Source organism: Lissotriton vulgaris, unplaced genomic scaffold, assembly GCF_964263255.1.
Source record: "Lissotriton vulgaris unplaced genomic scaffold, aLisVul1.2 SCAFFOLD_293, whole genome shotgun sequence".
Taxonomy (NCBI): Eukaryota; Metazoa; Chordata; class Amphibia; order Caudata; family Salamandridae; genus Lissotriton; species Lissotriton vulgaris.
The window spans coordinates 1,224,929-1,249,786 of record NW_028254211.1 but is presented as its reverse complement, the minus strand read 5'-3'; the positions used below and the strand labels follow the sequence as shown (position 1 = coordinate 1,249,786).

The 24,858-nt window shown below is 43.9% G+C and overlaps 1 protein-coding gene across 1 annotated transcript in view; it reads left to right on the top strand.

Annotated features, from left to right (window-relative positions):
• LOC147659640 (von Willebrand factor A domain-containing protein 8-like) overlaps positions 1-24,858 on the top strand; it is a gene marked incomplete at its 5' end in the record, with an annotated part of 1,204,277 nt that overhangs the window by 630,128 nt on the left and 549,291 nt on the right. Inside the window, 2 exons of the mRNA XM_086951584.1 lie at positions 6,380-6,518; positions 10,795-10,994. Coding sequence (XP_086807710.1) covers positions 6,380-6,518; positions 10,795-10,994 — 339 coding nt within the window. The remainder of the gene's footprint in view (positions 1-6,379; positions 6,519-10,794; positions 10,995-24,858) is intronic.

Genomic DNA, 24,858 nt, shown 5'->3' with positions numbered 1-24,858 from the left:
TAGCGATATATATTTGTGCCAAAACTAACAGGGGAAGTCAATGCTGCGCTTGAAGGCAGCATCTTCAAGGAATAAATTGCTGAGGCTATTGATTTAATGACTTCTAGCAAGGCCTTCGGAGATGATGAGTCTCTGGACGAGTTGTATAAGATCAACAACCCAAAGGTTTGTCTAAAGTATTCTATGAGGCCAAATCAATGGGACGCCTGCATCCTGAATTCAACCGAGCCAATATCTCACTCGTCCCCAAACCTGGCAAGAATCCTTTCAGTTACACGAATTATAGCATGGTATTCCTTGTGAATACAGATATCAGAATCTTGACTAGAGTCTTGGTCATTAGGTTGTGGAGACTATTCTCCTTACATACATGAAAACCAGGTTGATTTTGTATGTGGTAGGACCTAGGAGTTACTATATGAACATTCTTACACCTAATGTGGTTGGTCCAAAATTATCACAATGACAAACTCCTAATCTTGTTGATAATATTTGCTTACAAGATGTCATTATTAGATCTAGGGAAGCCCTGTTGTTCGCCAACTTGAAAACACTATGCTTTAAAACTTTTTTTAATTTATATTATACCCCGGCACACATGCTCAAATGGGGACAGGACAAGATGGCAAATGCTTTCGGTGTGGAGGGGATAATGCGGATATGTGGCTTATTTTTTTTACGTGTGGTCATTTGACAAATTATATTACTGGTATAGAGAAATTTTTGTCTAGAGTTATTGGGGCTCCGATTGTTATAACACTTGCAACTATGCTTTTGGGTATGGGGCCAGAATTTGAGAAGGGTACTCCCCTATATAAACACTGTTATTTGATTTTTATAGCTATGACTGTCGCCCGGCTTTGTATTGCGGCGGAATGGCTACAAGTTGAACCTCCCTCTTTCGAACGATGGAGGGCGAAGATGTACAATTTATTTAATTTAGAGTTTAGTTTGTATTCTGTTAAAGGGGTGAAGAAACGTAATATCGGTTTAGGTATTTGGGGGTTGTTATCCGATCATATGCATATATGATGATGTGATAAATGTATGTATTTGTCTTTTGAGTTACTGTGGACAAAAAAAAAAGACTAACTCCTAATCTGATTAGATGCATAAAAGGCAATTGAATGTGCTGAGTAGGACTCTAAAACGAGCTGGATTGAGCCCTGACTTTACACAAAAAGTTCAATGGTTGTGCATAGAACAAATTTTACAAATTAATTAATGTAGTCCTTCTTCATATACTTTACAATTAATAGAGGGACTAGGTAGGAGGGTCACCTTTCCCCACCACTATTTCTCCTTGGTCTAGATCCTTTGATAGCTAACATCCAACAGTCTAAGGAAATTGCAATCATCAATATCCCAAGAGACAACAGAAGCTGTATTTATATAAGCAGATGTCATTCTGCTCCCCCAACCAAATTCCTCAATCCTCAATTTTCGGTTAGTATTCAAATTGTTGGTGTTCTCTGTATAACCTGGTCCAAAACTGAGGCACTGCCCATAACAAAATTCACCAGGGGCTCAGTAGTGTACAGTCTCTCCTTTAAGTGAATGTCAAAAACCTGAGATAATGCCAGACAATTTATCCCCTTTATTACAAAAAGATTCATCTTATCCTCCTTAGGTGGTCCGGTGTGCAATTATGACTGAGGCGAAATGTAGACCCTACAGGGGGCTAAAGTCCTACCATCGATTCAGCCGAATAGGCATAGCTCCCAGCTCATAAACCCCCTTAAGACACTGTTAGCGGGTTAGAGGAGCTCTCGGAGACAGGAAATGGTTTTAGCACAGCTTTCATTTGCTTTAACAGTTTCTTTCGCCTAGGGCTGAGTCTGTAATAGGGTAAGGTCGTTTCAGGTTCCTTGTCGGGAGATATACGTCCTCTCAGAAGGGGTTTTCCTTTCTTCCTCCATTCCAGGGTGGTCACGGGGCAGTCGCCAGTCCGTAATACAAGTAATAACGTAAAAAAAGACTTGGATTCAGTCGGAGGTCTCACTACAATCAGTGATAGGGAAGGGTAGTGAGGAGTCACACGGTGCTCAAAACCAAACAATAGGTAAGTGGGTGCTCCGTGCCGATAGTGCTCAGGAAGGGGGAGCGACTGGGTTTTTGCCAGTGTAGTTATGGGAGTTTAAAACCCTTCCTCTCCGCCCAACCCGAGATACGCGCCCGTACCTGAGGGAGCCATGCGTCTCCTGATGTGTGGCTGGGCGATGCGCTGAATCGTTGGCCTCCTGGCTCTGTCGCACCTGTCAGTATAAGCTATTGATACATTTATTTGATGATGACAGATTTGATATCCTGATGTTTGATGATAAAGCACACTTATAGATCAGGCTGAAGTACAGTTATTTTAAAACCCTGCACAAGTGGCACTGACTTACACCATCTAATCTTAGTCTATATTCTTGTTCTTGGAGATATCAGCAGATGGATTGCAAGCAACATAGTCAATATTCTATGGTCATGACCAGTTTTGTTCCATTAGTGGCCCTAGACCTAGGCCACAATTGTAGGTTTGTCTGGGTCAAACTTGCCAGTTACTGGTTCACTTGCATGATATGTCTCTATTCCAGGTGTGACTGCACTCAAAAGGAGATTGATTGCTCTGTCCCTTAAAGTAGGGAAAATATACATTTCAATATGTTGGAAAACATCATTAGAACCGACTCCTTCAGAGTGGTTTACAGAAATGCTGGTGACAGCGGGGCATGCGTGCAGCTTATATGGACTCAAAGACCAAAGTCTACATTTCTAGAAACATGGAAACATTTTCTTGATGATACTGCTAAGTGTTGGGACACCTTATAGCTGTTCCCTCCACCTAATACCTGGCATTTTTAGGATAAGGTTGGCCCCACTGTCCCTTCGCTAGGTCTGAGTACTACTGTCTACTAACTAGGGATCCTGGATTTCTTTACTACCTACAGTACTAGATACCTACCGTAGGATGAAGATGTCTTTTATATGGATGCAGTATCTTCCATTGCCCTGGCCCCTTCTGTCCTTCATTACAGCCCTCCCTCAGAGCCTTCCAGGTCCAGCCTTTCACAGCATCCTTCCACCTCCTTCTCTGATAGCATTTGACAGTGGGATTGATGTTAACTCTACCTTTACTGGTAGGAGCTACAGGGGATTTGAGGTGAAAGGTTTTTCCCCTCATTATTTTGCTGCACAACAGTGCACGTGGTCCAAATGCAGGATGTGTCCTTATTTAATGCTTAGGTGACCATTCATGTTCTGGTGCCCTAGGTGGCTACTTAATATGTGTATGATGTCACTGTACATGCATTTGACAACACTGCATCTCAGTCAATCCTATTAATGTGATACCGCTTTGTTGCTCTACTTCTGCAGTTCCTCATTTCACATAATGGAGCAGATTAGATATTGTGGTGCTTGGTATGCTGCCTGTGTGCAGGGGAGCCTAGAGCCTTCCCTTTATATCCCCTTTTCTGTGACTGAACCTCTGCCGTTATGTGGAAAAGATTGGTATTGGCTTGCTACTGATGGGTTCAAATGGGTGGTGCTTTTGTAGTTCCTCATTGATACCTTAACCTTATTTTAGTATGAAAAATGGTCCAAACAATTTGTGGCTATGGGGTTTGGGTGCCACTGTTGTATACTTTGAAAGTCTCAACAAATAATTATTTCACTTAAAGAGAGAAAATCCACATGGAGATTTTCTCTACCCAGCAACAGCCCCATAGTCTTTAACCATTACGTTCTATGGTAGCATTTCAGATGTCTGGATAAAAATGACCAATACACATTTCACAGGACATCTGTTGTCCCCTCCATTATTAATCCTCTCTCTTAGTAGGAAACCTGTTAAGAAGCCTGCAGAATTGTTCACTGCATAACCCTTGATTGGACACTCACTTTCTGCCGATGCCTTGAGCTTCAGATAAATCTTGGCATCTGCAATGGGTATAGTTACAAGAACAATCTCTCACCCGACCTCTATTTCTTTACCAGTGGCTTACTACAGCTCTAAACTTGGGGCCTACTCAAATATTACTCTCCACACACCAACTTTGATATGTATTCTTTCATTTTTTATTAAGTTTTATCTTTTTGTTATTTTACATTTTTCAAAAGCACATTTATCAAAATGTGAAAGTTAATTTCATCGACATTTCATTTTGTGCAACAATCGCAATACCATTTCAATTTTGTATTCAGACTATGCAAACTGTTACTATACAGAATAAATAAAAACAAAAAAACAACAACAATAGTCCCCTGCACTCATACCACAGTCAAATATTCCACAACCATATCACTAGCATACTGACACTATCATACTACTCCCCAGACCAACACTGCATGCACAGATGGATTAAGAGCGAGGTGGCAACATCCACACTCGTTTGCTCCGCTGGAGTCTGGGGTGTCACACTCGCTGGCAGACATACGTTTCAATGGACAAAATCAATGGTCTCCATCTTCATCAGGACCTTAAGATTTACATATAATTGTTTGTGACGGGTAAGAAGTTTAGGGGATCTGGTGAGGAACTAAGAGAAGTGATCCAACCAGGTCTGTACAGGCAAGGGGCAGGGCCTTCTGGAGTTTGGTGTCTTCAATATGCCCTTTGTCGATATGTGATGAGTACCTTATCTTCTCATATGTGTATATCTCAACAAGTGTCTCTCACTGCCAGGACTGATATTAATAAAGTCTCTGTGGAGCGTGTAAGGTGTATCTTCTCTCCCATATGTTTGACCGCGAGGATTCTTGCTTTAAGGTCTTATGATGATGTAGCGCTCCTCTTGCATAAAAAACATTCTGTCTTCCCTTTTTATCTCCAATATGCAGAGGGTTATCTTCCGTTACCCCTCTGACGGACGCCACGTCGCAATCCAGTTCCGACACTCCTCCAAGTGGGGGTACCTAATGTTTCTCTAGGCTGTCAGAAGGAGCTGTACAGGACAGCTCAGGATGAATGGTTGCCATGGCATTTTGCTAGTCTACCCTTGACTGAGGCCATGCATGATGGACCGAATAAACTACTGAAGCTAAGCTGTCTTGCAGGAAGAAGAATAAGAGTTCTCCTGTGAGTGGAGCTGGCCCTGGGCGGAGCCTGCTGCCTGGGTTGGAGAACTGACTCAAAGAAGAGATAGCAGAGGAGTGACAAGGGCCTACAGCCCTTCTGACCAGGACCAAACACAAGATCCAAGTTCTGTAGGCGATCTTGAGCAGTCACTCTACCTTTTAAGCTTGCTTAACAGTGTTATCCAAAGACAGAGCACATCCACCAACCTGGGGCTAGAAGTAAATGCTGGTGCACCTGTGGCCCGGTGCTTGCTGAGCATGTGGCACTGCCACATCCCTGTCATATTGAGTAACCCCTTGCTTTGTTTTCTGACCCTCTTGTTTGCCAATCAGTATGTAGTGAAGCTGAACATTGGACCGTTTTTGGACCATATTTCAAATGGTTCTCAAGTTAAACATTTCTAAAGTCTTGTGTCATCCTTCCCCTAAACTAAGATGTTCATCAATCTAGGTGGATGGACCTATTTTCAGTAGGTGAAATTAGTCATGTGGTTGACCAAAATATTGACTACAACCATTATAAATTGAGGTGTAGGCTCCTTACTTTGAATAGCACCCCCTTGAAGTGTTCACCCATTTTCCAGCCCTCTCTTGCACACAGAACTGGCGCTCCTTGATTGTGTGCCTGTGGACTGGGTCCCTTTAATTGTTTTGTGGCGGCCGACCCATCATGGAGTCAAGAGGCATGGTAAACTGTGCATCCTCATCGAACGCAGCACTTGTGTTTTTTGCAGAACCCACTGATTTAACTTGTTGCCTGTCTCGAGATGCAGTTGGAATGAAGTAAAAGAGCAGACAGGGCAGAATATTCTACTAAATTCTCAAAAGAGTTCAGAGCAAGATGCTTGTTTTGTTCTAAGTTGTTTTAACTGCCCTGCCTTTTCCACTACTTAAGTAAGCCTTGACTTTTCACCCTATATACCTTTGGAAAGTCACATATGCAAAGCAGATGGCAGTGAACCAGTATCTGATGGCCTGGGACAGTGAGGAACAACAATAATGCTTAACACGAATGGTGCCTAATATTGTTTTGTTCTACCCCATTGAAAAGCGAAAAGAAAGACCAGGCCAGTGAATGATTTTATTGTATTGTGAATTTTACTTGAACATGTTTACTGAATATCTTTATATTTTGACTTGTGGTATGTGTAAGGTCCAGAGAATATGTGAAATGGAATGTCCAGTTGTATTGAGAGGCACCGCAGTTATGCATTCTGTGGAACTGACATCACCAATGAGAACATCGTAGGATTTTGGTAGCTTGAGTGAGAGTTGGGTTGGTTCTTCATCATAATCTGCTGTGTTTTTTGTTTAGGGTCCTGTGCATTTAAATGTTCAGGGATTTCCGCTTGAACGTCACGAAGCGAGGTCCCTCAGCTTCACAGAAGAGCTTGCTTTCTGGAGCTTACCCATAAACGAGGTGAACATAGTCTGTGATGTTACCGTTGCTCAAGGTACGTGAAGTTTGAACTAGACCTAGTTTTTAATTCACCTGCCTGCACCCTGTATTACACTGAACCGTTACAGTTGAGCCTGATTAATTACAGCACATCAATGCTAAAACAAGCTGACTGAGAACATTGATTAACAAACATTTGGAAAACAGGAAGTATGCCATATGTACTTTAAGAAATACTACAGCATTAACTCTAGAGAAAAGTTCATACTAAAATACTCTGTTGGTATTATTGAAATCCGTTTTCCCGTATCCTGCCTAATGAGATTCCCCATAAGAACTTGACGACGAAGACAATGTCACATAAAAGCAGAGTGAGCAGTTTTGTTGAGAAGCAAACTCTGCATTTGACATTTGCAACGGGTGCTGGAGAATGGTTGCCCATTGTACGTTTTTAAAACACTTAGGACCAGATGTAGGAAATTTCTATTTACCGATTCCTAAATACCGAATTTTACCAATTCTGTATTTAAGAAACAGTAAATAGAATGTAGGTAAACAATCGATAAATTTTACAGATTTGGTAATATTCGTTATTACCGATTCGGTATTTACCGAATCGGTAATAAGGAATACCTTCCCATTCATTCCTGCCCATAGGAATGAATGGGAAGCCATTCACTATTACTGATTCGGTAAATACCGAATCAGTAATAGGGGGAGCATATTCAAGGGTGGCAGGGTGTCACATTGACACCCTGTTGCACCCCTGAATTGTGCATGTGTTCACATGTGGCGCACGTACATGCCCTAAGAGCATGTATGTTTGCCACATGGCAAAAAGCACAAAATTGCTTTTTTAAAGGTATTCTATATTTACCACCAACTTTTAGTTGGTGGTAAATAACGAATCCTTAAACCAAAAATGCACTCACTTGAGTGATTCCTACATAGGATTTAAGGAATCGGTAATTTACAGGTTCCTTAAATTAAGGAATCGGTATTTTCCGGATTCCTTAAAATAATGAATCGGTAAATTACCGAGTCCTTAAATCCAGCCTCCTACATCATAAAGGGCTAAATACCGGTCGTTAACTGGAAAATTACTGATTTTCGGCCGTTACCGACCGGTATTTGCCCACCTACACCTAGCCCTAAGATAACACTTGTAATCATTCGAGAGAAACTCACTGCCACTTTCTGCTTTGAATATCAACATCTAAGAACTTCAGTTCATGTTTAACCAGAGGAATCTGGCAACTAGTACAACTATATAGTGGCTCTTTTCAGAAGGAGTTAAGGCAAGTTGTCGCCTCTGTTCTTGCTTTTTCTACTAATTAAAATTATTTTTTGTAACACTTATAGATCTGTGGTGTTTTCTCTCAACACTATGGCCAACATACCAAACTTCATGGAGAGCAATGTCACAACCTTAATGCCTTGTCACGCTCGACTCCCGTCCAACTTCTTAATGGCAACCAGCCTCCACCTAAAATTGTTTTCATTAATATTCATTAATTTCAGAAACACACCTTGAGTACCTGAGACCTACTTACCAAAATAATCAGCTGCATATGGGCTGCCTAACAGAGGCCTGTTTTGGAGACCACTCAGTCACCATCTTCAGTGATACTCTCCCCCAAGGATTTAAAATGTCCCAACAGAAAGGACAAAAGGAGAGGTGAGGTAGGCCTTCTTCATGTGGAGGAGTTGACTTCTCAACACATATTATTCAGTGTTCTAGTGGGTCGTGTCCAGCTGCTAATGAATCCTGTAAATGGTTCATCACAGCAGTGGTCTAAAGGCTCCCTGATATACCACAAGAAAGATGTGCAGTTTAAGAATGTAGATCAATCTGACTAAAGACCAACATGGGCTACATTGATAGAATGCCTACACAACTTTAACATGTATAACATTGTACTGGAATTGCAGATCTGATTAAATTAATTTATCACCTCCCTTCACCTCTCAAACCTACTGTACCAACCTCCTTCTTGTAGCAAAAGGGATCTGCCACCCATATTTGCTATTAACTTCAAGGCACAGAAGAATTTGAGGAGACCTATGATGTTTTAAAAGGGATTCTCTAAGTGTCATAGATCCTGAAGCCTTGCTTGGCAACATCTCTCAATGTATTAAATCCTGAAGCCTTGCTTGGCAACATGTATATCAAAATATCTACCACACCTGACACAATTGCTTGATTCAGAGCAAGATGAACCAAGTCAGGCTTTGATCTCTCAAGAAGTGGTACAGTAGGGTTATTGCACAAATCACAACATCGAACATCTTGCCACTGGAAAGACTCATTAAAAAGATGGGTGTTTCGTTAGGGGAAGTGGTTCAATCCTTTTTTTCATATGCAGCCAACTAGTGCAATTTGGAGTATTTGTTTTGCATGGGGGATTCCAACAGGCCCATGAACTCATCTCTGTTCTGTCTACTTTACACCAGCTATGTATGCCCACTTTGCACAACTTTTAGAAAATGAGCAGTTGAACTTTCAAATATATGCCAGTGCAAAAGAATACCCTTCAGATAGAAGACAAACCTAGGAACCGGACAGACATCACAACTTGCTTCGACCATGTGCTGTACTGAATGAATGAATGCTTTGTATAATGCATCCAAGGCTAACTTTCTGATTTGGGGGGTCTTAAAAAGACTCACTGTCTCCTGAGAGATCTGAGTCAATCTCAACAAAGTGATAAACCTGTGGGTTCTCTCTTTCACTCTTTATTTTGTGGTGGTCAGGTTCTTCAACATGCAGTTCCCCTTCTCAAGTTGGCAGGAAGTCTGGTTATGGCACACCTTGACTACTGTAAAATAATCTACCCCTGAATACTGGATAATCTCACAGATAGGCAACAAAGACTACAAAAACATCAGGGAGACAATGTGTGCCTTTACTCTGAAAGTATGATCGCATAAAACAGTGTAAAATGATCAATGAGTCGGATTCTGCAAAGGAAGCAGACTTTCATCCCTGCATTCGCAGAATGGCTACATTTTTCACTGCAGTTCACCGGACCCCTTTCTGCTCTCAACTTTTCCCACATTTACAAAGTGGAAACGACCCCTTGCTGACAGGCTCCACTTTGCTAATTCATACCAGCCCCTTTTGTATGTTGTTAGAGGTAAATCTATTAATAAAGTAAGACCGAACAAGTTTACACAATAATATGGGTTTAATCAATCAATCAATTGGGAAAATCAGCCAGTCTCAAACAGAGACCACAGTCTGACGTTCAAAGTTCTGGATTACACGCAGTAGTATATATTCGAAGAAAGCCACAAAAAACATGAGTTGCAAATTCCTCCATGACGCAAATAACAAGCTGGGCATATAAGATTTTCCCAAAACACGTACGTATTTCCAAGAATTGTGTACATGCCCATGTTTAGCAGAAACCCCTCTTTTGGGTTTTTCTTTTATTTCTCAGAATAAGGGTGAGATAACATAGAAAAAACATTTCTGTTTTTCTGCATAGCAAGTGATTACCTTTTGTTTTATGTCAATGGGCCCAGACCAGCCTATCTGACTTTAACATATTCTCAACAGGCTAGTTCTAGAGCAGAATCCACACTTGTTTACAGCCTGTACTCCATGCTCCATGACCATGCAAAAACAATTTGTACAGTCGGCTTCTTATTGTGATTGTTTAACAGATAGAAATGTGGTTACCTTTTTTGTGACATCTGTACTAATTATTGATGATTTGTCAAGTTTTTATCTGCAAAGAAATATCATCTATTTATGTGTTTCAGCACAGCTAAATTGACCTTGCAACATTCGTGTATGTTTCCTAAAACGAATGTGCCCTATGACCTAGGTATTTCTGCAGAATCCACAGTTATCTTGTTCAGCACGTCCATTTATTGGGCCTTGGCCGGTTCACTACGTACATAGGTTTAAAACTATCCCTCACATGAAATGTTTGTATTGGGGTTTGGGATTTTATATTTGTGTGTATGTCTCTAAAAAATGTATTCCTATCATTTCCCTTCATCAATGTCAGTATCCAACCAGTGGTTTGCACCTGTAGTTACGGCCAATGATGCATTGCAATTTGGAGCGGGAGTGTTGGGACCCCTTTCACGCCCCTTGCTCTTTTTGAATTGCACTGAGTCACAAAGTGTACATTATGACCCGTAAACACATGTTGTGCCTTTAGTACATTTTGACTTGTAGCTTTGCGGTCATAAAGCATGTGATTTTGTGAATTGTAGCCTTTGTGTATGGAAATTGATTACATTGAGCTAATTCTTGGCTTTATCGTTCTTGACTGTGTATATCTCTTCCACGTCATATTTCCCTGTTACTTTTGCAGGCGATGCTGAGAGCACTCTCTATGTAGCAGCATGCAATCCAGTTTCCCTTTACTCTATGAAAATACCAGGAGATAAAGGCTACCTCGTGGATTTGTATGATATCTTCCCCAGAACAGCTGGCAGTATATGGCAGCCATTCGTGACGGTGGCACCTCTTGGAAACCCCCTGCAAGGACAAGTGATACTCCATGAGGAGCAGGTACATTTATGATATATGTGGTCCTGTGCGTCATATGTGGAGGAAAAGAAAAACAGTGTCACATTTCAGAAAGTGCATCCACAAATTAGTGTTTTTGGTGCTGTTGTTTGTAAGGGTCATATGTGTTGTGTAGCCGCATCTTTCTTGTGGGTGAACTATCATACAACTCGTCGATGCTTGAAGGGAACTATCATCCTGCGAATCATCACTCGCCAAGGTAGCCATTTCACAATCAATGTTATGCTCCTCACAAATACAGCAACCATCAGAGAATTCAAATGATCATTTATTTCCAAAGCCCTCTGTTGTAGCCTCAGCCTGCTCTCTGGCTCTTGCCCCTCATGCTGTGATGAAATGTTGAGTTTGAATACTTATGCATTCCGAATCCGATCAGAGTGAGGGTATGTAACGACGAGATGACGGGTTAGGTCTTTCTCTTTTCCTGGTCAGCTGCATCTATTGCTCTGCTATTTTTTCCATAATACACGTTTGAACAATAAATCTTCAGGTTGTTGCCTCACTTCTATTTAACACTTGCCACGAGTTGTGAGTATTTTAACACGTGGATACACTCTGCTGTTCTGGGGTGTGTGCTTTCTTGCTCATATTTGACCATCTTACAGCGCGACCCTCTGTGCACATTTTATGTGCTGCTCTCCAAAAAAGTAGCTCATAAGCAGGTGCCCTGCAGCCAATATTGTTTCTTTTCAACATTCCAAAACACCACCATGTTGGCGATTCTTCATCACTGCGTTGGATTTCATTGTGTCCTTGTATGACGCTGCGACCCACGCACACGCCTAACTATTGTTTCAGGACAACTTTGTTTATGTTTAGAAATGGGTGATCGTGCATGCATCTGGCAGCATTTTCTGTGTGCGCAGGACTCACTGTGCGATTTATTTATTGGCAATTTGCTGTTGTGTTCAATATTGTACAAATACGGTAAGGCATGAGTACTTGTAATTGATCTATGGCAATTTGCTGATGTGTACAATATTGTACAAATACAGTAAGGCGCTTGTACTTGTATTTGATCTACATGCCGCTGTCCGTTTCGTCTTCGTATTTTACCATATGAAGTGATTTCACACTCACAGCAGTTTACTGGACATGCAGTATAGTCAAACACCGCTAAGCTTTTCAATTTTCTTTGGCCTACCGACGTGCTTCCACACAGTTGCTGCTGAATACCGCAAAGTTGTTCTTTTGGAGTGTCTGCAGCTCAGTCTTCCTTTGTAATAACAGAATTTTCAAAAAAACCATAGAGGGTGCCCATGCTCTATTATAGGTTAACTATTTCCCAAAATATAGAAAAGGTTCATCAAGTCAAATGCATACATAAAATAGATCACATTACCTAATCCTGCATTGCCAGTTAACCATCAAGAAAATAAAGTCAGAACATCGGCATGCTTCATTGTGTTGGACTGTCTCTACGCCCGATTGTCATATTGTTCATTACATTGAAACCATATAAGATGATGATGCTGGGCTCTGACAAAGAAGGTCTAAATCTGTGTGGCCCTCGTTACGATTGCTGTGTCACAGTTTCACCGTAAAATAACAAATGCAAGAATCAGGGCCCGAGCGGAACTAAGAGTCTAACTGCACCCTTTGTGGGACACCTTTGCTCATGAAAGTGCTTGATCAATCAACCTTTTTACTTAATAATTCTCTACGTATATTTATTTGAATTATTTTACACTCTTTAATTGTTAAAATAATTTTGAAAACAGTTTTCAAGTGATTTGTTATCACATCTCAAATATTTAGGTGTGGCCTTCAAAGGTTATTTGCCATGCTTTATAAATCCTGATTGATTGATTGAAGCACATAAATATACGAATGAAACAGTGGCTTCTTCCCTGGAATGGGGCCGGTCGGGCGAGAGGTGAAAAATAAACTTACTTATGAAAGCCGCCATCTCTCCTCTCCTCCATTCTCTCCTCGTCTCTCTGCACTGGCAGCAGGAACTGAAGCACTCAGGCTCCCAGACTCTCCCAGCCAATCACGTCACTGCTTTACAGCAGCGTCCAAATTGGTCTGAGCAGTGTGGTTTGGCGCTCAGACAGAGACTGGGGGCTGGGGCATGTTCTCCACCCAGGCTGTGAGTTACAGCCTGGTGGAGAACAAGTAAAGTGTGCATTACTGTTTGGCCGGCCCAAGAGGGCCAGCCAAACCGTCATTCTAACTTAGAGAGTGCAAACCACTCCTCCCTCTACTCTGGCCAGCCCTGCCCTAACCTGGCTCAGAGTCCGCGGGGCGACGCTTCTCCACCTTAGCGGAGGAGCCGCCACTGATATGAAATAAGCAGGCGCACCCCTGGCATCCTGGATACAGAAGGATTTGATGATACGTGGACTCAGATGGGCGTACACGTGGTAAGGCCGTATCTCCCTGTACGCTGATGATGTGCTCCTGTTTCTGGCTTCCCCAAAGGCATCTCTTACAGCTGTGCTGGACATATTCACAATCTCTGGCAGGTTCTCCGGATATTCGATTAACTGGAGTAAATCAATACTATATGTTCTCCATGGACCCCAGCCTGACCTTCCCAGGGGGTGTCCATTGCAGATCACCACGATAGGCTTTAAGTACCTAGGCATCTATATCACAACCGAACCCTTATAGTAGATACTCTCATAATCTCCTCCCACCCCTACAGCAACTACAGAGGGACTCGAAACGCTGGAAGGCGCTTCCACTCTTTTTGTTGGGCAGGGCGTCCTTATTTAAAATGATGTCCTTGCCTCGCTTCCTGTATGTGTTGCATAACTCATTGGACCTTGTCCCTTCTAGATATGTTAAACACATTGAAAGCCTGCAGAGGAGCCTGCTGTGGAGTGGCCAGCCATGTACAGCACTCTCCAAACTGAATCTCACCTGGTATGATGGGGGCATTGGCCTCCCCGACCTCAGAAGATACTACTGGGCAGCCCACTTGGCTGCCATCAAATATGGGACATATAGGTGGGCAGATGATCCTCGTTACGCAATGGACAGATGGTTATTGCCGGGGTGGGACATATAACATGGTTCTGTACACATGCAAAGGGAAACTCCATCTGACTGGGCCGACCAAGCACTCTGCACAAATCTGGCAAGTAGCTACGAGAAGCTTGGGGTGGAGGGCAAACCAACATTAGCTACCCCCCTGTGGGATTCCGACATACTTGGGAATTTGTGGAAAACAAGGGGCTTCGACAAGTGGGACCTTATAGGCATCTCTAGAATTGGTGACCTCTTAGTGAAGGGGGAAGTTAAACCATTTCCCACCCTTCAGCAGGAGCACGATCCGGCCGTAACAGAACACTTTAGATACCTACAGGTTCGACATGCACTACAGTAATGCTCTACAGGGGCGAACACCCTCCTGAGTCCTCACCCCTGGAGGATAGGATTTTAGATGGCTACTTGCCTATGAAAGCCATTTCCCTGACCTATAAAAAGTTGGTCAACAAGTCAGCTGAACCCCTACAGCAACTACGGGAGAAATGGTACAGGGGAGGAATTATATTGGATGAAGAAGACTGGGTGGAGGCGATTGCTTCCCCGCAAAAACTGGCCATATCAGCCGGACTGCGACTAGTCCAACTTAAAATATTGCACCGCATCTATATGACCGGGCCCTGCTTGCTGAGAATGGGGAGGGCGGAGCTCAGCAACTGTAGGAGGGGCTGTGGCAGTGAAGGCACATTCCTACACATCCTCTGGGAATGTCCGCATATCCAGAGATATTGGAAGAAAATACACAACCCCATCAGTGAGGTCCTTGCACTTACTTCCCCATGGAGGCCAAGCCGTGTCTCCTGAATGTGTGGGAGCTGACGTGTCTTAACAACAAAAGGATTCCATGGGTCACTTTGGGGTTGATGGTGGCTAAGCGAAATATTGCCCAAATGTGGGGATCTGTATAGGTACTGGCAGTGTTAGCTTGGAAAAGGGACATGGATTGGTGTATTTTCCAGGAGAAGACGGTGTATGTGTCTAGGGGATGTCCTAAAAAGTGGTCCCACATTTGGTCTGATTGGAATGTATATCATGGTAATATCTGTACTCCCTTGTGTGGACACCCCAGGAAGGTCTCCCATCGCCTTAATAATGTTACCAACCAATACATCAGACCTTAATTGTAATGTAAGTTCTGTATCGAGTCTAAAGAATGCCATGACCAATGGTGCCTTGTAATGTCAATTTTTTTGTTTAATAAAAAGATTTATATAAAAAAAGAAATAAGCAAAGGCATTTCTTATAGTAAGCAAAAAAATAAATTTTCTATTAAAAAAAAAAGTAAATGTGCTCTTTAATGTGTTTAATTATTTACTTATTTTTAAAGTTTTATAGCGCGCGAACCAGACCTGTCAGGGTATCAGAGCGTTTTACAGGGTTGACGGGTGGAATACAAAAGGCTTAGGAGGGTAGGATACCATTGGGCTACAAAGGGATAGATAATCATTTTTATTATTTAATGTACTGACATATTATCGTGTAGCACTCCCATTGCTATTTCTGAAACCGATTGGCTATGCCAATGCTTGTTTCAGTTGTCCGTTCTACCGCATTGTCTGTATACTTAAGGAAAGTTTCTGTAGCAGTCAGCTTTGCAGAATATGCATTTTCAGCAACAGGCCCACCAGCTCACTTGTTGCAACTGAATATTGAAAGTACGTCAGTGGAATCGGATATGAATGTATGGTCAGAATTATCCCTCGTTTTGCTCATCTGTAATTTTAATAAACTGCTTCTACTTTTTCCGTATTTGACTTGCAATTATTCCTAATACTGTTTCAGTGATGCCGGTTACGTTTTTAGTGTACACTGACTGGAAAACTGATTCGACTAATATAAAAATAAAACTCGATCTGTGGCTGTACAGCTCGTCTGCAGAGCGTCACCCGTTCTTCAAGTTATATTTGAATAGTTTGCGTATATGTTGTTGTAAGGACTGGTTATGTCCATACGTAAGGAGTTGCGGAAAGTAACATTTCACAGATTCTCCGCGAGGAAGACGGGATTTTACAGGACTTTAAATAACTCCCTTTCGATCCCCGCCCCTCACGCGACGTTACTTACAGCATCTGCCTAAAAGTTTGACGTTCCAAGTATGTATGGGATGTGAGGTCGCCCAGAGGTGAAGTTTCTCGCAGTTACGTCCGCTTATACAAGCTCTACACACAGGCCTTTGTCTCCAGTCTGCATGACAAGTTGCCAACGCCACGGTTGGATACAACCGGAGATGACGTAAAAATCTATTATTATCTACAGGCTGAATATACAATTCGTCACTTGAAGCCAAACATAGTAGTTAAAATCTAAAGGGCGGGGAAGGAGCTCTTCTTTTTGCAAGTACAGGCTTCTCTCATTAAACTTCACAGTAACAGGATACATAAGGGCCTCGGTTGTTTAAAACGTTTTTATTACCTTCAGAAGAGAAATGTGGCGCTTCCCTGCAGCTGTGCACAGAAAGACCAGCGCACAGCTGCAAAGAAAACCACATAGGAATTTTAGACGGTGGTATTTTTAGCCTGTTTCTGTTTTCATGGTCACGTTCCAAAACCTATATTGGCATTTACAAATATTAGAATTTAAGCATCCCTATTTCCAGATGGCTAAAATATAACTCAATAGTGAATGTGCAGGATTTTTTTTTTACAACTGTATTACCCAAATTTGTAAGCCCTTCTATATAGATTGCCAAAGATGTACCCGTCGCTCCTTAAATAATTGTTTAGGGGCCCCAATAATAACTCTTAGGTTGGATGCCTCCTCGATATGTAAATACCTTGGGACGAAAAGCGAGCATCCGTGAAGGTGTGGCAGGAAGATAAGTCCTGCTCCATATGTCATGTGCCTACACTGGCCTGTGTTACATCCCACATTTTCTTATTTAACCAACAAAAATGGCACAGTGAAAGGCAGGATGCATATTGAAATGTATTATAGCCTTAGAGCCCACCGTAGCGGGCTCTACCGGCCATTAAAGGCCCGCTGCAGTGTTATTGAGGGCCTTTAACAAGGGAGCAGGCCTTTAATGGCCGGTAGAGCCTGCTGCAGAGTGCTCTAAGGCTATTAGAACATTCCGCCCCTAGAGGGAAGAATGTTCTAATTTGTAAAACAAAGCCCTCACAAAGCCTGAGTGGGTTGAAATTCCCTCGGGCTCCCTGAGGTCTTTGTTCACAGAAACAGCTGTGAACAAACATTGAAATGTTGATGCTGCCGACTTCTACCAGCCATTAGATTCCCGGAGCACTCCATTGTCTTCAATTGAGCGCTGAACATTCGAATGATCTAAAATAGAATAGACACCACAAGGCAAACCAAAGAACGAGCAACTAACAATATTTCTCTCTCCCTCTGAGTTTCTAAATTTCCAGGTTCTGATGTGAGCTTCCATTCAACATCCCTCATGGGAGAAGCTCAGCCAAGAATAACTGTCTGTCTTAATCCTCTCACTGTGTCGGTTAAGTATGCTATCAGCTTTCAGCTTTCATTTATCGTGCCACAGGTGAATCTACTCATATTGAGACTGGTCAAGCAAAGTACAGTGTGCGAAACTAATAAAATGAAGGTCTCCTCTTGCTGTTTGGTCTTGGGAGTTACTGTGCTTTTGCATGTAAATTCACTCTGGAAAGGCCCCCGGTAGAACACAGCAGGTAGATATGAATATTCTTCTGCTGAACCTGCAATCTGGGCAGATGTGTGCAGATGCTTTGCAGAAACAATGCAAAATTGATATTTGATGTGCAGGTATTTTAAACCAGGGTTTGTGTCTTTACATTCTGCATGTAAGCAAGGCCTGTCGAGTTGCCTTTTTTTAATACTTTCTTGATAACCGAATCGTTGAAGCTTATAGGGTGGAACATGAGCTGCTCTTTTCCTCGGGGAGTGGCTGCTGCGTCCCTAGCCCTCAGGGGACATATTCTCCTGAAATAATCCAAACCATCAACTGCAGATGGCCTTGCAACACAAGATCGTGACTCTCCCCCATTGCATTCAACAACAACCTTGGAAAACATGGAAGCAATACCGAAACATATCTCCACAAACTTGGTACATCTGGGAACCACACCTGGGAAAGTCAAAAGGGGTCACTAAAAGAACCTCCAACTTCTCTCTCCTTAATTCCACAAGAAATCTCAGAATAATGAGAAATTTCCTAGTTACCACAAAGGAAAGTTTCAATTCTATTAAGGAGGCGGAGGCGAGGATTTTGCTAGTCCTTTCTCCATTTTATTGGACAGCAAGTTAGTAGTAAGAAAAAAACAATACACCATGGACTACCCAAACCAACATGGCCGCGGTAGTCCTGGTAACATAACAACCAATCAGAGTCCAACAGTTAGCATATAGGGAGTCCCAGCTGTTAGTCCTTCCTCTTTCTTGGGTGCTGCCGCAGGAAAGAAGTCATCCATCCACTAGTCCGCTTTTTGATCGGAGCCTAGGGAAGAGAAACAATAATAATAATATCTCGTCCAGAACAATGTCGAACAATTAAAGAACATTGCAATGGAGTAAAAAGAACGAATTGCAAAGAGAAATTAAACATCATTGCACAGTTTATCAATGAGAACATTAATACATAGGAAAAAAGATACTTCCCTTAGACAAAGTAAAATCATCATAGTCCAGTCTCGGGAGGGAAGGCTCGATAAAGCCTGGGTGGGAAAATCCTCGCCTCCGCCTCCTTAATAGAATTGAAACTTTCCTTTGTGGTAACTAGGAAATTTCCCATTCTATGTCAGGAAGCGGAGGCGAGGATTTTGCTTGTTCAAAGCTTACTCACCACCAACGATGCAGCCTCATGGATTGGCTTAAAGTAGAAATTTTTGAAAGTCGAATCCGAGGACCAATCCGCTGCATTCATGATATCTTCCAGGCGTCCACCTACCTGTATAGCCTTGGAAGCCATTGCACCTCTAGTGGAATGAGCCCCAAAGTCAGTGATGTTAATTCCAGCTTCTGACATAACCCACCTGACCCATCTGGCAATGGTGGGAGAGGAAACTGCCTTGAAAGGTTTCTTAACCGCAATAAGCAATTGTCTCTCGCCCGGAGGGCGGAGCTCAAGAGTAACATCTTCATATGTCTTAAGGCAACGAACAACACAGAGCTTTGGCGAATCTGGGAAAGCCGGGTAAGTTACTGACCTGGTATTACATTTAGTTCTTCTTGAAACAGTAAACGTAACCCCTTCTGGGGTAAAAACCCTGGCTGATATATCCAGTGCACGAACATCTGAAGCACGCTTACATGAAATCAGGCAGAGGAGAATCGCTAATTTGGCCGAAAGTTCCTTGCGGGAAAGGTACTGATTATCCTGCCAGGACTTTAGAAAATTCAAGACCACATTAACATCCCATAATCCTGTATAACGGGGTTCTGGGGGGCGCGAAAGGCGAATACCTTTAAGGAGTTTACAAACCCAAGGGTGCTCACCAACCGGAGAGCCATCAACAAGGGCATGCCCAGCAGATATTGCCGACCTGAAAGAGTTAATGGTGCTGTACGCCAATTTCTTTTTTAAAAGATCAGCGAGGAAGTTAATCACGTCAGTGACAGAGGAGCCCATGGGATCCAGGTGTTTTCCCACACACCAACGAACCCATCTGTTCCATGCTGATCTATAACGTTTAGTGGTGTTAGGGGCCCAGGCTCCTCGAATGAGGAGCTCAGTGTCTCTCGAAAGCGAGTCACAAGACCAACGTCCCCTGAAATCCTCCATGCCATGAGACGTAGATGGCCCTGGAGAACCAGCGGATGCGGGTGACCCAAGGGATCCGTCAGAATGTGGTCGAACGACGGTAGTCGAAGAGGTTTGTCCCAGGACAGCTCCAAAAGAGAAGGGAACCAGCATTGAGCTCTCCAGATTGGCGTGATCAGAATCAGAGAAGCTCTCTGTCTGCGGACCTGAGCCGCCACCCTTTGAATGAAAAGGAAGGGGGGAAACGCATAAGCTGGAAACTGGGACCAGTCCTGTAGGAAGGCATCCACTGCTTCCGCCCCCGGATCTGGTTTCCAGCTGTAGAAGCGGGGCAGGTGGGCGTTCCACCTGGACGCAAATAAGTCCATCATTGGAAGACCCCAAAGGTCCGAAATTCTCTGGAATACTGAAGGATCCAGCCTCCAGTCGCTGGCATCCCGAAAATTCCTGGATTGCCAATCCGCTACTGTGTTCAGATCGCCTGGGAGATACTCCGCCGTGACAGAGATCTGACGAAGAAGGCAATAGTTCCAGAAGTCTTTCGCAAGATCCGCTAGGACCTTGGAATGCGTGCCTCCCAACCGATTGATGTACCTGACAGCAGTCGTGTTGTCCATCCGAAGAAGAACACAACACGAAACCCTGGTCGAGGTGAAGGAGCGGATTGCGAACGAGCCCGCAAGGAGCTCCAAGCAATTGATGTGGAGGTGAAGTTCCTCCTCCGTCCACCTGCCGCCCACCGAGAGGGAGCCGCAACGGGCGCCCCAACCCTGGCGACTGGCATCTGACTCGATCACAAGATCCGGACGGGAACCGAAAATCGCCTTCCCGTTCCAAGCATCCATGTGATCTAACCACCAAAGAAGTTCCGATCGGGCTTCCAGATTTAAGGAAATCAGTTCCGAGTAAGTGAGGCCCTTGTGGAGATGAAACGCCTTCAGTCTCTGAAGAGCCCTGTAATGAAGAGGGCCTGGAAAAATGGCCTAGATCGACGAAGACAGTAAGCCCACAATCCTGGCCAGTTGGCGGAGGGATATTCGATCCCGCCGGAGAACCTTGCGAATCTCCTTCTTGATCTTGGAGATCTTTTCGGAAGGAAGATGAAGAGTCGCATCCGTAGTTATGATCAGAAAGCCAAGGAAAGTCATTTCCTGACGAGGAAAGAGATCCGACTTCTGGGCATTGATGATGAAGCCCAGAGACTGAAGAAGGGTTATTGTAACTTGAAGATGGTGAAGAAGGAGGTCCTTGGACTGACACATTAAAAGAATGTCGTCCAGGTAAACAATTAGACGAATCCCCAGGGTACGGAGATGCTCTACCACCGGGCGCAGGAGTTTGGTAAAGCACCAAGGTGCTGAGGAAAGACCAAAGGGAAGCGTACGAAATTCGTAAACCTGATTCTTCCACAGAAACTGGAGGAATCGACAGTGAGGAGGAAAGATTGGAACCGAAAGATAAGCATCTTTCAGATCCAAGCGAACAAACCAATCGTTCTGTAACAGAAGGTCTCTCAAAAGATGGATGCCCTCCATCTTGAAGTGTCTGTAAATTAGCCACTAGTTGAAGGAGCGGAGGTTGATTACCGGTCTGAACCCTTTGCCCTTCTTTTCCACCAGGAAGATGTTGCTGAGGAAACCGTTTGGGTGAAGCACCGAGGGGATGATGGCGCCTTTTTGTAACATCGCCCGAACCTCTAAATCTACAAGTTCTTGTTCTGTGACAGAAAAAACTAGAGGACGAGGACGAGAAGGTTGAACGGGGGAACCGTAAAATTCGATGTGAAACCCCTGAACAGTCTCTAGAACCCAAGGATCTGAAGTTATTGACGCCCAGGCCTGGGGAAACAACGCTAACCTTCCCCCCATTTGAACCAGAGAGATGATACGAAATCTTACCATTAAATCCTCTGGAGTTGGACTGGAATCCACCACGTCCTCTGCCTTGGCCTCTGCCTCCTCTGGAAGGGTAAAAGGTACCCTGTCGTCCATCATTCCAGCCGTTATTTCTTTTGTATTGGCCTCTATTGGGGCCTTGCTGGACCTGACGGCCGGAAGAGCGACCCCTGCCTCTGCCGGCCCGCCAAAAACCTTTTTGGGAAAAAATCTTTTCATAGAAGCCTGAGCCTTGTCCAGAGCAGAAAAGGTTGCCACAAACTTCCCCAACTCCTTCACAAAGGGGTCTCCAAACAAAGCACCCTGCGCAATAGGGCCCGCCTCAGAAGACGACAACTCTCCTAGTTTTGGATCAATCTTAAGAAGCAAGAATCGTCGCCGTTCCGCCGAAAGCGCGCAATTGGCATTGCCAAGAAGGCACATTGCCCGTTGCGACCAACCAGCAACGTCATCAACCGACATCGGTAAACCCGACTCCTTAGAATGTTGGGCCACTTCAATTATTTTAGTGAGAGGGCCCACAACATCCAAGAGCTTATCCTGACAGGCTTTCCATGACCTATCTATACCCTTTTTAGGGTCCTTGATATATTTGGCGAAGAAGGTACACAACTTGGGATCAATCTCAGGGGTGCATGCCACTCTAAAGGGAAGGGAAGGGCGTGGGCACTCAGAACGCAGGCGAAGGCGAACATCCTGAGGTAAAGGCTGTCGAAGCTTAGCTGCGACATAATCAGCTGTAGACTGCTCAGGAAACCACTCCGATGACCTGGGTCTCACAATAGTAGATGGGTCAAACATATTAGGAGGCACAAGATCACCCTCCGTAAGACTAGGAGCACTGGGCTTTGGGCGCCAAGACCTGCTCACATCAGAAAAATCCTCTGAGGAAGCGTCCTCATCCTCATCTACGTACTCGTCCTCCTCATCATCTCCCTCAATGGGGAACCCTTCCTCCGGGTCAAGGTCCTGGGTGGCAAAACCACCAGTCTCTCCGGGTGAGTCTTCCCCCCGGTAGGGTGCGCTTCTAAGCGTGCGCGCACTCTTACGAAAGACTTCAGATAATTTACTGAAGCCCTCCAGGTGCCCCGCGTCACGCTTTCTGGCCGTACGTGGTAGAGCACATGGAACACCACTGGGCCCTGCCCCACTGTCCCCAAAAACACCTGTATCATTCTTAAAAACATGGGCTGACAGTCTATTTACACTGTCCTGCAGAGGTGCCAGAGCTTGAGCTATCGCAGAAGAGAGAAGCCTGTCTACCTCTGCAGGAGGGTGCAAAGGGGTCAGTTGTGGCTGATCATTAGGAGCCACCACCTCAACAGTAGAAGGACCGGACTGCATTTTAGCAGAAAAACTGGTACCCATACACAAACACCCCAACTACATATAAGGGGAAACCCTTCACACAGGTACCACACAGGCTAACACAAGTGAAAAGCCTGAAACACAAAAGTTCTGACTGAGATTAAATTGAAATTTATAAAATTCCAGTCAGAAAATACTTCTTGCCGTCGAAAATGGCGTCAGTGTGAGGGAAGAGGCCAAAAAACGAAAGAAGCGCAGTGCCTCAGCGCGTTTCTACTCAAGCGCGAAGAGCGCTGAGGAGAACAGCTGATCGGCGTCAGAAGCCGACACCAAGATCGCGCACGTGCGAAGAAGAAACGCTCGGGCTGAAAGCCTACCGCGTTAGAAACACAACAACACAGCCTACAACAAAGGCAAAGTCAATTCCAATCAAGCGATATCCAAACAAAGCTGTCTACATTCAGAACAAAAACTGCCACGACAAAGATAATTAGCTCAAGTAAAACGTGACTTATCTTGCCGAGGCAGCAATGGAGAAAGAGGAAGGACTAACAGCTGGGACTCCCTATATGCTAACTGTTGGACTCTGATTGGTTGTTATGTTACCAGGACTACCGCGGCCATGTTGGTTTGGGTAGTCCATGGTGTATTGTTTTTTTCTTACTACTAACTTGCTGTCCAATAAAATGGAGAAAGGACTAGCAAAATCCTCGCCTCCGCTTCCTGACATAGAATTGAAAAGGAGGAAATGCATAATTGAGACCCGAATTCTAATTGTGCAGATAGGCATCCACCGTCCTGGCACTTGGATCCGGCCTTCAACTAAAGAACACCGGAAGCTGAGCAGTCAATTTGCTTGTAAATGGATCCAAACCAAATGGACCCCCTTTTCTCCCTAAGGTCTTGTAAATATCTCTGCCCAACCTCCAGTCTCTCAAATCTCTCAGTTTCCTTGAATACCAGTCTGCTACTCAAACCAACAATGTGCTGTGCCTGAATCACAATAATCCAATCTAGGCAAAAATGCCGAAAATATCTTGGCAATTCTACCAAAGCCCTTGAACGTGAACCCCCTAACCTGTTGACATATTTGACTGACGAGAGATTGCCCATTCTCCACAACACACAGCCTCTCCCACAATCTCTTGCAAAGCTCTTCAATGCAAAGGAACCTGCCAGCAACTCTAGATAATTGATATGCTATTCCTTCTCCTTCAATGACCATTTCCCCATGTCGTCCCCAAACCGCATCTCGCACCCCAGTCTTGAAGGCTTGCATCCAATTCTATGACTATATCTGGAACATCTGCAAGTATCGCTCGTCTATTCCATGTCTCTAAAGTGGCCATCCACCAATTCAATTCCTTCTCTGCTTCCATATTTCAGTCCTGAAAAAGGTGATAAGCCCTCAACCTCTGTAACTCTGTAATGCAAGGGAGCTGGAAATGTTGCCTGTATCAACGCCGATAATAAGCCCAAAAATCTTGCCAGCCAATGGAAGGAAATCCAATCGGACGTCCTCACTCTCCTTAACTCTATGCAAATGTTTCTCACTTTCTCTATTGGTAACCTTAACACACAATCCAAGGTCTGTATCTGAAAACATAAAAATACTGTTTTCTGACTCAGACCGTGAAGACATGATTTCACTCAGTAGCAATACATTATGACCTGTCAGGAGTCATGTGACTGCTACATATCTGCCACCCTCATCTATGCAACTAAGTCTAGGGGTAAAGGGAACTGAGCGATGGATCAGTATGCAGACTCCACATGAATATGCGCTGTATGTGGAGAATTAACGATGCGCCCCCCAGTGCAAGGCAAATGTATGTGGTGTGCCAGGAGGAAGATGCGTCTCTTGTAGAAATGCTATATTCACACCATGTCATGTGAGATGTTGCATTACCTGTTTCCCCTTAAGGGAGTTATTAATACCCCTGATGTTCCAGTCATG